Source organism: Gasterosteus aculeatus, chromosome 11 (genome assembly GCF_964276395.1).
Source record: "Gasterosteus aculeatus chromosome 11, fGasAcu3.hap1.1, whole genome shotgun sequence".
In the NCBI taxonomy this organism is placed as follows: Eukaryota; Metazoa; Chordata; class Actinopteri; order Perciformes; family Gasterosteidae; genus Gasterosteus; species Gasterosteus aculeatus.
The window spans coordinates 13,501,041-13,513,481 of NC_135699.1; the positions used below are offsets into that span (position 1 = coordinate 13,501,041).

General features: G+C 46.5%; 1 protein-coding gene across 1 annotated transcript; it reads left to right on the plus strand.

The window, feature by feature from the left end:
- Positions 1 to 934: 934 nt before the first annotated feature.
- Positions 935 to 4,641, plus strand: LOC120827713 (protein Tob1). The gene is made up of 2 exons (XM_040190799.2): positions 935 to 1,259; positions 2,462 to 4,641. Exon 2 carries the CDS (start codon positions 2,674 to 2,676, stop codon positions 3,715 to 3,717), a length of 1,044 nt encoding a protein of 347 aa, XP_040046733.2. The 5' UTR covers positions 935 to 1,259; positions 2,462 to 2,673; the 3' UTR covers positions 3,718 to 4,641.
- Positions 4,642 to 12,441: the final 7,800 nt, after the last annotated feature.

Below are 12,441 nucleotides of genomic sequence, written 5' to 3' on the forward strand. Positions count from 1 at the left end.
TGTTCCCTGCCATGCAAACATGGTTATTTTGCTTCATTCATACACTGCGACTTGTTTTTAATAGCAACCGTGCTGCAAAGTTACACCGGCACCGTGCAGCGGTGACTTCATGTCCCAAACACACAACTATGCGTATTGGTGCACTTTAAAATTGGCAACAACGTGCGTTGAGCCGAGCGATGACGCGCGCAGCCTACATCAGCACCTTGGATACGGGCACACCACTCAGCGCGGGGCTCCTGCCCCGTTTTGGACCAATCAGCGGCCTTGTTTTTCCAGAGAGCGTTGGGCTCCGCCCACACCGCTGCCAGCTGTAACGTTCTGCTGAAGGGAATCTCCTCTCGGGCAGCCTGCGCCCCCCCGCAACGCCCGTGTTTCGTTACCTGACCCCCCCCCCCCACACACACACACACCCTTTCCAAAATAATAAGTAAAAATGAGGTCCATTAGGAAATAACAGGCAACTTAGAAGGACATATGTGATGCAAATTATATTAAAGCCGGAGAGGCTTTAACATGACACGGGCGTTAAAGGAGCACGGGGTCATGTGTAGGCTAAAGTGTTCTCAATGTGAGATGTTTGATAAAGACGTTCACGGCAGATTCCTCTAAAAAATACATGGTTTAGTTTCTGGGAATAGGACGTTTTCAGTATAAATGACTTATTTCAGCACCGTTCAAGTCGGACCGGATGTATGTTTTTTCATATTCTACCGTTTCTGTCTTTACAATATAATCGCTTCAGCCTTTCGCTGTCAGCACAGATCTCGTTGTCTGTGACGCAGACGCTCGCCGTTCCACAGGATCCTACGTCGCGGAAGGACACCTCGGATCAGCCAATCAACGCGCAGCTCGGGCACCGACTGGAGGGGCGGGCCTCTCAGACTGGACCAATCGCGGCCGCTCGTATTGTGTTGACCTCCGAAACCGCATCACCGCCCACCTCGTGCCCATGGCGGAGGGAAGCTATAAATAGAGGCGACGGCGTTGCAGGCGGGGGACGAGGCATCGACACTCCCGGAGAGGCGGGAGCTACTCTGCAAGCCTGCTGGAAGAGGGGAGAGGAAAAAATACAGAAATAAGCTTAAAAACAGAAACCGAAGCAAACACCAATCGTCAGAAATGAACATTTACTGGATTACTTTTTTGTAACGTTGATAACATATTTTGGGCGAAGTTTTCACCCCTATTTGCACTAACTAACGGTACTTAAGAACAACTGCGAATTGAATCCTTTTTTTTGTTGTTTTACAGAAAAAGTAAGTATTTCTGCTTCCCTTCGCTTCCGCTGCTAGTGATGCATTTAAAGTCATCGTCTTCATTCCGCTGTCGTAGTGTTGCATCCGTAACCTCACTTACTAAGCTGATTTGCTGCGTCAGTCCACGGAGTTGGGGAAGGGTGCGTGCGTGTGTGCGCGTGTTTGTTTGAGAAAGTGAGCGGGTGTGTACACGCGTGCATTTCATCTACGTGTGTAGCATCTGTTTTCGCGTTAAAAAAAAAAAAACACAACATAACAACAATATCCCCTCAGAGAGCCGGAAATGCGTCGGACGTGCACGTCGATCAATACTGATCATATCGCAATTTAATCAATCTGTTGTTTTTGTTTTGTTGAATTTGCAACAGTATCTGTCATAATTTACCGGATAAAATAAAAGACCTGTAGGCATTTCGCCTCCTCTCGGCTGCTGTGTTCGGGGCTGGTCATAGTCCCTTGCAGCGTATATCTCCTGTATTGGACGAGTAAGGGAATACCCTTTTTTGGTAAGTTATTTCAAGGGGGCTTGACTTTGTATCCCCTCAATTAAACTCATTTTGCGGGCGTTAATACAGCACGCACGTCCCCCTGGACATTCCGTGTCCGCCTCATGTTGTGACGTTCAAGGGTTTTGGCTTTTCTCTGTAAAATAAATAAATAAATAAAAAAGCCTAACATATGTGAGCAGCCACAATGCGTTAAGTCTTTTTTTTTTTTAACTTGTTGTTTCGAGCTCGGGGACGACGCGCAGCCCTCGTGACAAGATCGCACCCTTTGGAATCCACTTAAGTCCTTTCCTCGCTCACTCGTCGTCTAGGAAGGCGTCATTGGGGTTTTAACGTTTGGGTTTTCCTTAAACGCGACGACCCGACTCGAGCGTTCCCGTGCGCCCCTCCGGAGCCTCTCCGGTGTGACGTAACAGGCTTCCCGAGCATTAGCGCGAGGTTAACGTGCTCGATGGCCACTTTCTGACATGCACACACGAAAATAAAGGCTGATCCGGGATCAGCGCGCTGTGTTGATGTTTCTGCAATAGCTGCACATTTTAAGCGTTGTTGTTGTGTAGGACACTAACTCGCACTCCCCTTATGTAGTCTGCGGTCGAAAGGAGCCCGATCTCTCTTGTAAATATTGGTTCTTGATGGTATTTACGTTTTTTTTGTGACCTCATTTTTTGTTTTCTTCTCTACCAATTGTTACAGGACAATATCAGAGCCTGTGGAGAACATCCCTCCGCTACAAAACCAGCACTTTTTCCTTTCGAACCAGTTTCATCCAAACACTGGTTGCTTTCGGCATCCTGCCAGGAGAGCGCCCGTTTGCCCGCCACGGATAAACAAAGCAGCCCCAGTGGACGCGCTCAAGGTCAGACACACGTAATCCTCACGCACCTGGGAAACGTCGGCAGTCAGCTATGCAGCTCGAAATCCAAGTAGCTCTCAACTTCATCATCTCGTACCTCTATAACAAGCTGCCGAGGCGGCGCGTTAACATTTTCGGCGAGGAGCTGGAGCGGCAGCTGAAGCAGAAATACGAGGGACACTGGTACCCGGAGAAGCCATACAAGGGCTCGGGATTCAGATGTATCCACGTGGGGGAGAAGGTGGACCCCGTGGTGGAGAAGGCAGCCAAGGAGAGCGGCCTGGACATTGAAGACGTCCGCAACAATCTGCCCCAGGACCTCAGCGTGTGGATCGACCCCTATGAGGTGTCCTATCAGATCGGGGAGAAGGGGCCCGTCAAGGTGTTGTACGTCGACGACAGCAACGACGGTGGCGCTGGCAGCGGGGGGCTCGATCTGGACAAGGAGATCAAGAACAGTTTCAATCCCGACGCGCAGGTCTTCATGCCCATCAGCGAGCCCGCGATCGCCGCCTCCCCGGGCTCCACCTCGCCCTCCCCGCCCTTCGGCCACTCGGCGGCGGTCAGCCCCACCTTCATGCCCCGCTCCGCGCAGCCATTGACCTTCACGACCGCCACCTTCGCCGCCACCAAGTTTGGCTCCACTAAGATGAAGAGCAGCGGGCGCAACAACAACAACAACAACGGCAGCAACAACAGCAGCAGCGCCGCCGGGAACAAGGTGGCGCGCACCTCTCCCACCAACTTGGGCCTGAATGTGAGCAGTCTCCTGAAACAGAAAGCCATCTCCACCTCCATGCACTCTCTTTACGGGTTGGGCCTCGGCGTCCAGCAGCAGCAGCAGCAGAAGCCCTCGGCCCTGTCCCCCAACGCCAAGGAGTTTGTGTTCCCCAGCCTGCAGGGCCCGGGCAGCCAGAGCGCGCTCTTCCCCGGAGACAGCTCGCTCAGCCTCAGCCCGCTGCAGTACAGCAATGCCTTTGACGTGTTTGCGGCCTACGGTGGCCTTAACGACAAGTCCCTTATGGATGGCTTGAGTTTCAGCTTGAACAACATGCAGTATTCTAACCAGCAATTCCAGCCAGTTATGGCCAACTAGTAGGCGTTAAGGTACTACTTAAGCTACTACACAGAAACGACCAGAGATAATGTGATCGGGGACGGGGGGGGGGGGGGGACAAAAACAAATGCACATATTGCAAAAACAAAAACATGTAAACGAAACCAGAATGTCAAAGAGAAAAGGAAGAAGCGACTTGTCAGCTGTAAGATCTGTGTAATGAGTCGAAGAGCATGAGCCCGAGGGTGAACTGCTTTGCCCCCTTGAGTTATACCTTTAGTACAAGATGTCCAAGCTTGGTTACCTAAACTTCAACATGCATCATCGTCATTTCTTTTGCCAACCAAGCACAATTTTTTTTACGTGACTGTTTCAACATATAAAAAGACAAAAAAAAAAAAAAAATACTCCACCACAAGTCATGGCCTCTTTCAGTATTTAAACGGAACTGGACACCGCCAATTTTTAAGAAATTGGCCCAAATAAGTGGAATTTCCTGGTCTTTTTTCTAATTGTATAATTTAATTTAGTACAGAGTTTGTAAAATATCAGAGTATCTATTGTTTCTACGACATGGTATTGCATTTATATCTTTTTACTACTCCAGTGATCTGTGATGGCTGCAGCAACTTTATGTTTTCTTTTTTTATTGAAATTATAAAATGAATCCATCTTCGACAAACATCGACTCTATTCTAAAGATTGTGTACAGAATATTCCGTAGTGGTGGGATTTAAGAATATTTGCTTTTTTGAAAAAAACATAAGAGTTGTATTTTCTGTTTAAAGATTTTTGCTATATTATGGACAAAATGTAATCGTATATTAATTTTGTACCTACATTGTGCAATACTTGATAAAAAAACAAAAAAAAAACGGTATAACAAAGTATTTGGAGTCAGTGTCTTACATGTTAAGAGGGACTGATAGTTTATTAAGTTTGTATTAAAAAGCTTGAAAATAATTACACTTGCTCAGTTTCCTTGTTTTTTGTGGTTGAGCTGGTTGGTGCTGGTCCAAATATACGTTGCAGCGTGGACGGATCCATCACTCTGTCCTGAGGTCAGAAGAATGAGCCCTGTCCCAAACACGCTCACGTCCTTTGTGTTTCACCTGGTTGGTACACTGGTATGTCCTCAGCAAAGACTTTGGACCCTCCGCTCCCGATGAAATGGGTCAAGAATACATTGATTAAACCAGATACATTACATACTTCCACACATTTCATATCCTTCACATGTGACACTATCAATAAAGAAGCCCGCAGTCGAGCTTTCAGGCCGTGTTGGCTACCGCTTCACTTGGCGGTTCACCACACTTGCAGATACTTGGAGGGTGACCACCTGAACCAAAGCAAGAACTTTGCAAGTGACCAGGCTGCTTAAACCATGCAACCAATTTCATGAGGCATAAACTACACAGTGGATGGGCAAAGGCCTTGTACTGTGGGTAGAAGAATACGCATCTGAAGCTGTGCCGAGAAGATGCCGTCATGTTTTGGTGGGACGAAGCTAAAATGTTAGGACAGTGCTGAAGTGCTTCCCCCCCCCCAGATATTGAATCCCCAGCAACCCCAGGGGGGCCATTTCTCTCCTCTCCTGGTTGATGGAAGACCAGATTGAAAATCACCCGGTCAGGGAGCGAGCCGAGTCACTTATTAACTTTAATAATAAAATGCATCATGCAACGCTGCAAAAGGCTACTAAAACCTGTCAGCTGAATGCTAAGCTGCCCTGTTACATTTCACCCAGTGTCCTCAAAGATGTGGCCTGTTAATGGATAACTATATAGCATATAAACACAACGTAGCATTTGAGCTTTGGAGTTTTCTGCTGCTTGTACTACTATTTGGGAGTCGAGGATCCAAGTCCAATTGTAAAAGCGGAATGTAGATGGCAGCTCAATCCCTGCATGCTTTCACCAATAACTGCTGGGTCGGAGTAAAAACAGGTTTTCTTGCTGCGCTGTTGAAGTTCAAACCTTTGTGGTCACTGCTGGCTCTCGTGCTGAGAGGCTGTTGGACTGTGTCATGTCGGCCTCAAATCGCGCTGACCCTGCTGGCATATCGCAGCCCCTCTGGGTCCAGCTCATCATCGCTCGTCGGCCTGCGAGTCCCCTGATAAACTTGGGGCTTGGTAGGCTGAGTAAAGTTCAGCCCGCGTGAGCGGGCGTATCTCAGTTGCTGATACTGTGAGCGTTAAAGGAGTCGGGTGGGAGTGTGTTTGCTTATCTTCTCGGTCTGTGACACTGTTTGTGTACATGTAGATTCCGCAGGGTTTGGAACAGGTTGTTCTGATAAATGCCACAACTAAGGACTGTTAGCTGCTTGAGCCTTTTCTTGATGCAGTTTATATTTATCTACACGGGGAGTGAATTGATCGCACATGTGAAGGCTTAGACCGGTGATGTGCTGTAGTTGTAAATGAAAAGGAGTGTGTACTATAACCTCCAGCAATCGCGAAAGGGCATCACTATCAACAGATCAGTTTTTCTTTACTAATCACACTACTTGGGAATATTACGATTTATCGCAGCCCAAAATGGCAGTTATTTGTGCAAATACATCGAAGCATTGATGCTTGGGGAGATTCAGTTTGAAATATGACCTTTTTAGGATTGCTGATGGTCATGTAAATATGTTGGGAAATAGCCGTAGGGTCTTTTACCCAAAGGTTGACACGCTATGCTTTAAAGTAGCAAATAGGAATCCGTTTGTACTGTAAGTCTGATATAATCATTTTCAACCTGCCTTTTTTTCCAGGTAAAAGATGGGTAGAGAGGAGGTTCAGACGAAAGAGAGCGAGCAAGTGTTATTTGGAGTTATATTGATGTGAACGCCATGTGGTACTAATAATACCAGTTAGAAGAAAATCCAAGAGCGGGCGGGATGTGAGATCAGAATAGCACAGAGAGACGGAAGCTTGATGAAGAGAAGAAGGGATGGGGAAGGCTTGGAGCAACGGGACTGGCAGAGAGAAAGAGTGAGATTGAAGCATTGCCAGCACCACCATGATGCTATTCCGGTGCCAAGCCCACCCCTCAGCCCCCCGGCCCCCCGTCGCCCCCTCCGCCTGTCATTAAAACAGGTGTGGTCGGGCTCAGCTTGTGGTCCCGGCCAGCCGACAAGGCCTTATGGTAATGTCACACTCCTCAGCAGATGACAGTAATGGCTTTTCAGTCCTTTGCCCGAGCCCTCCCCCCGAGTCTATTTCTGGAAACACGCTGGAACTGGTTGAGCAATGATAAGCTTCAGAGAATTGTCCTTTCCTCTGAAAAAATTACTTCACCAAACCTTATCCGCACACCTCAAAGGAGGAAGTAAAGAATAGAAGAAGTTGCGTCCTTTTTTCTGTTTTTCTTGCTTAGTTTTTGCTAAAGAACAGAAGACTAAATTAGTCCACGTCCTCGCCGTCCCACTAATGAGGCAGATAACATGTGTTGACTGGTCTCACAGTTGACACTTAAGAGAGTACCAAGGGCACTGACACAGTTGCTCTGAACAGTTGCTCACACATCCGTTCGGCACACATGAGCCGTCGCAAGTAGGCAGACAAGAAAACACTTCGCCGAAATATATTCCGTACTAATGCACCCTGCAGCTGTCGCCCGTCTTGTGCTAATTCAAACAGATCGGGGACTCGTGTTGGACAAAGGCCGGTGTGTGCCGTGTGCACTTTTGCGGGATCTTGTGAGGGATTTGTTTCACGGCGTCTGTTTCGATACATGCTGACTTTTGTGTCTCCACGTCTGGGCCTCTGGGCATCTTCTCATCTACTTGTACTGCACTCCCGCACGGTGGGAGTTGTCCAGCTCGCTTGGCACACGTTTAGATATCGCCAGCAGACACTCACGCACCCAGCCCTTTAAACTGCAGCTGCTCTTATCTGCAGATGGAGACCCACAACAAACACGCATTCCTTCGCCTTCCCTCCCGTGCCACGCCCCTCCTTGTGGCTCACGGTGGTTTTCCAGGCGCAGTCTATCGCGACACCACCTCACCTGACGTTGGGTTCCCCCGTGACGCTCTGCAGCTGAAGGGTGGGGAGAGAACCGCACGCACCAATGTTACAAAGTAACTCCGCTCTGCCACTTACGGTCCTTCTGGCTCCACCTGTTCAGCCTCATCAGTTTAGAAGTAAAGGAAGTTAATGTGCCAGTTGTGTAGCATGCTGTGTGTCACTTTCAGAAATCAAAATCTGCAACCCACAAATGTGGCCCGTGCTGGGGAATCGCACCCACGGTTTTCGGAGGAAATGAACCAATCAAAGGTATCCACGGGTCCACAAAGCCAACACTGGGTTAGCCCTCCCTTAACATTTGGATAGTTTTGGCAGCATGATTCAAGACATCTTGTCAGACTGAGATGAATCAGTGGCGTGCATCTGCAGGTGTGTGGCACGCGCTGGTGAAGGTGGTGGGGGAGGGGAGGGGAATGTTGGACACCTGCTATTCATCACCTCCCAGTGTCTATATATGTGTGCCTTCAAGTGAGCGAGAAGGAGAGGAAGGACGCTGCAGCACTGAGACATCTTTTGAAATCTTTATGCCGAGAAGAGGCTGATTTGATGATTAGAGGATAAAGAGGCATGCTGGGAAACATTGGAGAGGAGGGTCATGGATGTGAAAATGCATAAAAATACATAGATCCATGTACACAAACGTGCTGCAGATCTAGAGAGTTGAGAGGAGAGCGGTGAAAATGAAAGCAACAAGAGATGTCCTTTTTAATAACGTCGTCATATGAAACTCTCTCTCTGCTTCCATATCGTCCGTAGCCTGCACGTCACCACGGAGCCTCTTCTTTCGCTGAGAAAAAATATACCTATTGCCTCCTAAAAACCTTTTCTGTCTACTTAGAGTCAGTCTGGATTTACCTGACTTATTCGGCATATGCTTTCAACACTTTCATGAATAATATTTACACACATTACTGGCAATGCAGCTTCCGCCACGTAACTCAAGTCGTGAGACACTCTTGTTCTTTCAAGCTTTAAATGCATCTTCAGGTCCTCAAAGGAAGCTCTTTTTCTCCGGTTTGTCTGAGGACGGACGGCTATCAGTCCAACGGATCATTGAGACAGGAAGTCCAGACGTGCAGGGATGAAGCCATCGGCGAGGCATTTACACGCAGTGTTGCAGGGCGGTATTTGTGAATAAACACTATTGGCTGTTTTGTGCCCTTGAGAAATGCTGAAGAGAGTGTGTGTTAAACGCTCAAAAAGAGAGGAGAGTGAGAGGTACACTGCAGCCGTCGACATTGATTTAATGATAATCAGAGTAGCTGATGGCGCACGTCATGTGACAGCAGATAATACGTACAGCTGAGCTTATCGGGGCCTCTCTTGTTTAGGCAAAACCTATTTGGACATCAGCAGGAAACGTCTCCACAGCTGGAACAGCAACGACTGCCTCAGGACTCTGGAATTTCAACTATCCTGCTTATAAGGCCGGCCTGAACACGCTCTTTCACATTTCTCTTCCTTTTGAATACTAAGTCGGAGACTATTTCCCGCAGCCATTTTGATGGTGTTTGGATGTTATTCTATTTCTGAAGTATAAAGAAAGGTTCATTTTTAAAATAGAGAAAAACATCATTCTTATTTAAATGCAGTTACACAAGTTATTTGCATCCTCAACCTGTTTCATTTACACTTTAACCTCGATTGTAGTTTAATCTACCGGATTTTCCCTGCGTTTTACTCTTTCCTGTGAAAGAATGGAGAATTACCGGATGTTGCACGCGAGGTGAAAAACACGTCTGCTTCATAGCTTGAGCAAAAACATGTATACACGCATCCTCCCCCAATGCCTGGTTTGTACAATAACCTGTGGAATGTACCACACACCTGTTAACCAACAGCAGCGCACAGGCTCTAATGAAGCCAGACTGGTGCTGCTTGTTAAAGAGATTCTCACCAGGAAAGGGAATTCATATCTGTTGATCAGGATTCAGAAACCTGTACTCATATTTTATATAACTATTGAGCCTCAATAGTCCTACATTTAAGAGGAAAGGGTCTCTTGATGGCTTTATATTTATTGTTTTGAAATTTTTAGTTTCTGCACATCCTCACAATCCTCTGTTCAGTTCCCTCACAACATTTAAGTAATTGCATTGTGTACTGCTGTGTCATTGTGTGAGACAAAGGACCTTATGAAACCAACAAAAACGGTCAGCTGTCATCCAGCGGGGTTTCACCATTTCTTACATGCTGAAATAACACATGACACCAAATAAATAGAGAGAAGGACATTGACTGGCTGTGGAATCCAGATTGGGCAAAGGACGCATATGAAATAATGGCTGAATGAATCACTGTGTGTGGGTGACTGGGGATGCAAATCGCTGCGCTCTCGGCCATGAAAACTGAAACAAAAAACTGTCGCTTTTCGCTTCATAAACTTAGAACCCCGACAGCACTTTATCTGAAAATGCTACCTATTGTATTTTATGTTAATAGGTGTTTGTCAGTGACGCGGGGTAAAAAGCTTGGTGTGGTTCCATAGTTGTCAGATATTCAGATGTATCTATAACTGCGTTGCACTCGGTCGTGGCACTGTGCTGCACACACACACACCCACCCACACACACACACACACACACACACACACACACACACATTTTCACCAATCATTATGATCCGATTAACATAATGCTCTGTAAGCTACAGCAGCATTGGGACGAAAAGGGCTCAGTGACACATTGAATTACGAAACAGTTCTTGATGTTAATGCTTAATAAAACTACAGCCATGCCTTAATACTGTGTGCTTTGAAAGGAGACATTTGTGAATGTGTTTTTGGTTAAAGCCTGATGTGCCCTTCATTGATAATACTAATTTCCCATGGATTTCTATTATTAAAGATTATTGTCTCTCTCTGCCATTTGAAGTATATTAATCTTAAGGTGTTAAAACATAGCGGATTTGATGAATGTTTTTACCTTTTCACCTGTTGCATGAAGTGTGAAACAGAACACACTCATTTGACTTTCTACACGACTGCTTGAGAATATCTACATATGTTCAGTAACATTGAATCACTAACTACTTACAGTGTTGTGGAATCACACAGGATGCAGGAAAATCCTTGTAGTCAATTGTTAAATATTAACATAGCTAAAAAAAAACAGGCAATGAGTCCCACCTTTATAAACATTATGACGTGTAGCGTAGGTTATATATGGTTGGTTATATGGGCCCGAGGTGCCATGACATCACCAATTTTACAGCTGGTTCATTGCAACGAGCAGTAACACGAGAGAGTGGCGCTAAGTACAACCGAGCGCTGACTGAGCGATTTTGGAAAACCGAAAAGGTTTGAATCATGAACTGACAACACGCCGTGAAAGCATTAAAGTTAAGAGCCAAAGAACGCAGATAAATGTGCTGTATTTAAGACTTGAAACTAGCGATTGAGACCATAAGCGCATTTCTATAATGATTACTTATTCCCTTTTCAGACGTGGCGGTTCTTCATTTCTTTCATGTTTTAAACAAAGTAACAGTAGTGTTTGTACATTTCTTTTTTCTTACCGGCATGAGAAGAAAAGCACAGATTTAACTGTATCCAAATAAAAAGCATTCATAAACACCATCATATCAGCCGAGCAGAAATTAAACTTTTCTGCTGATAATAACGGTCTAGACTTTTAGTTTAAGAGTCAAAGTTTTCTCGCCAAGCTGAGTTTTGCACCTTGTCATATTATACTTTCCTCACACCTTAGTTTTCACACTTTTCTGTACACAAAAAAAGAAAGTGGAATGAAAAATGGTGAGTTTTGGAGGTGCCGGAAGGTGGATTTTGTAGAACTTTTTTTCCAGTCTTACAGTCTCATGTGATGCTTTGCACACAATAATATGAATCCTAATAAGTATATTTTTTTAAGCATTAGTCAAATCTAGTCCTAATTAGCACATTTAATAACCACCCGTGACTCAGACTACAGTGTATTTATGTTGTAGTGTTTGTTTCGTACCCAGGTGGACTAAATGATGTCACTCTTCTCCCACACAGCACAGATATGCTTAAGGCTACTTAAGGCATATTGTGTGTGTGTGTGGGAGGTGCTGACGGGTCCTCAGTGGGTGGCGTTGCATAAGAACGTCAACGTGAAGCAAGGTCAGATGCCGAATTAACAGACACGGGGGCTCCTATCACTTAATGTCTCCTTCTCCCCCGTCCTCTCTCTCCCTCTGTCTCACACAGGGCAGCAGAAGCACACGGCACACGGGACGCGGCAGTGTCTGAGTCATCTGCGTGGACCACGATCTGCAGAAGTCGGGCGAGTAAACACAAGGCCACACCAGACCAGCATGGCAGATCAGATCAGATAGAGGGAGGGACACAGATAGAAGGGGGGGAGACAAAATAAGAAAAGATTCCATTTTATACGCATCGCAACGCGCTGAGCGGGTGACCGGCCGCAATCTGCCGTCCCCCCGGGACTCGTTGGCCTCCAGGACTCTGAGGCGGGCGGCAAAGATTGTAGCCAACGCCTCTCACCGCGGACGCACACTCTTTAAGCTCCGTTGTCACGGTGTGGGTTTGTTTCCTGTCTTATTTTGTAGTTTTCTGCCTCTTGTCTCCCTGGGTAACTTCACTTCCTGCCTTGTCCTGTCATCCCCTGTGATTGTCTGATTGTTTCCAACTGTGTCCAATCACCTGCGCCGTCCCAGTGTATTTAAGTCATGTGTGTCTCTTGTTCCCATGTCGCGTCATTGTTCCGTGTCCGGAGGCCCTTTGTCTGAGTGTTCCTGGTTCC

Excerpts from the sequence above, each read along its gene's own strand:
- LOC120827713 (XM_040190799.2), top strand. The coding sequence starts at position 2,674 with ATGCAGCTCGAAATCCAAGTAGCTCTCAACTTCATCATCTCGTACCTC.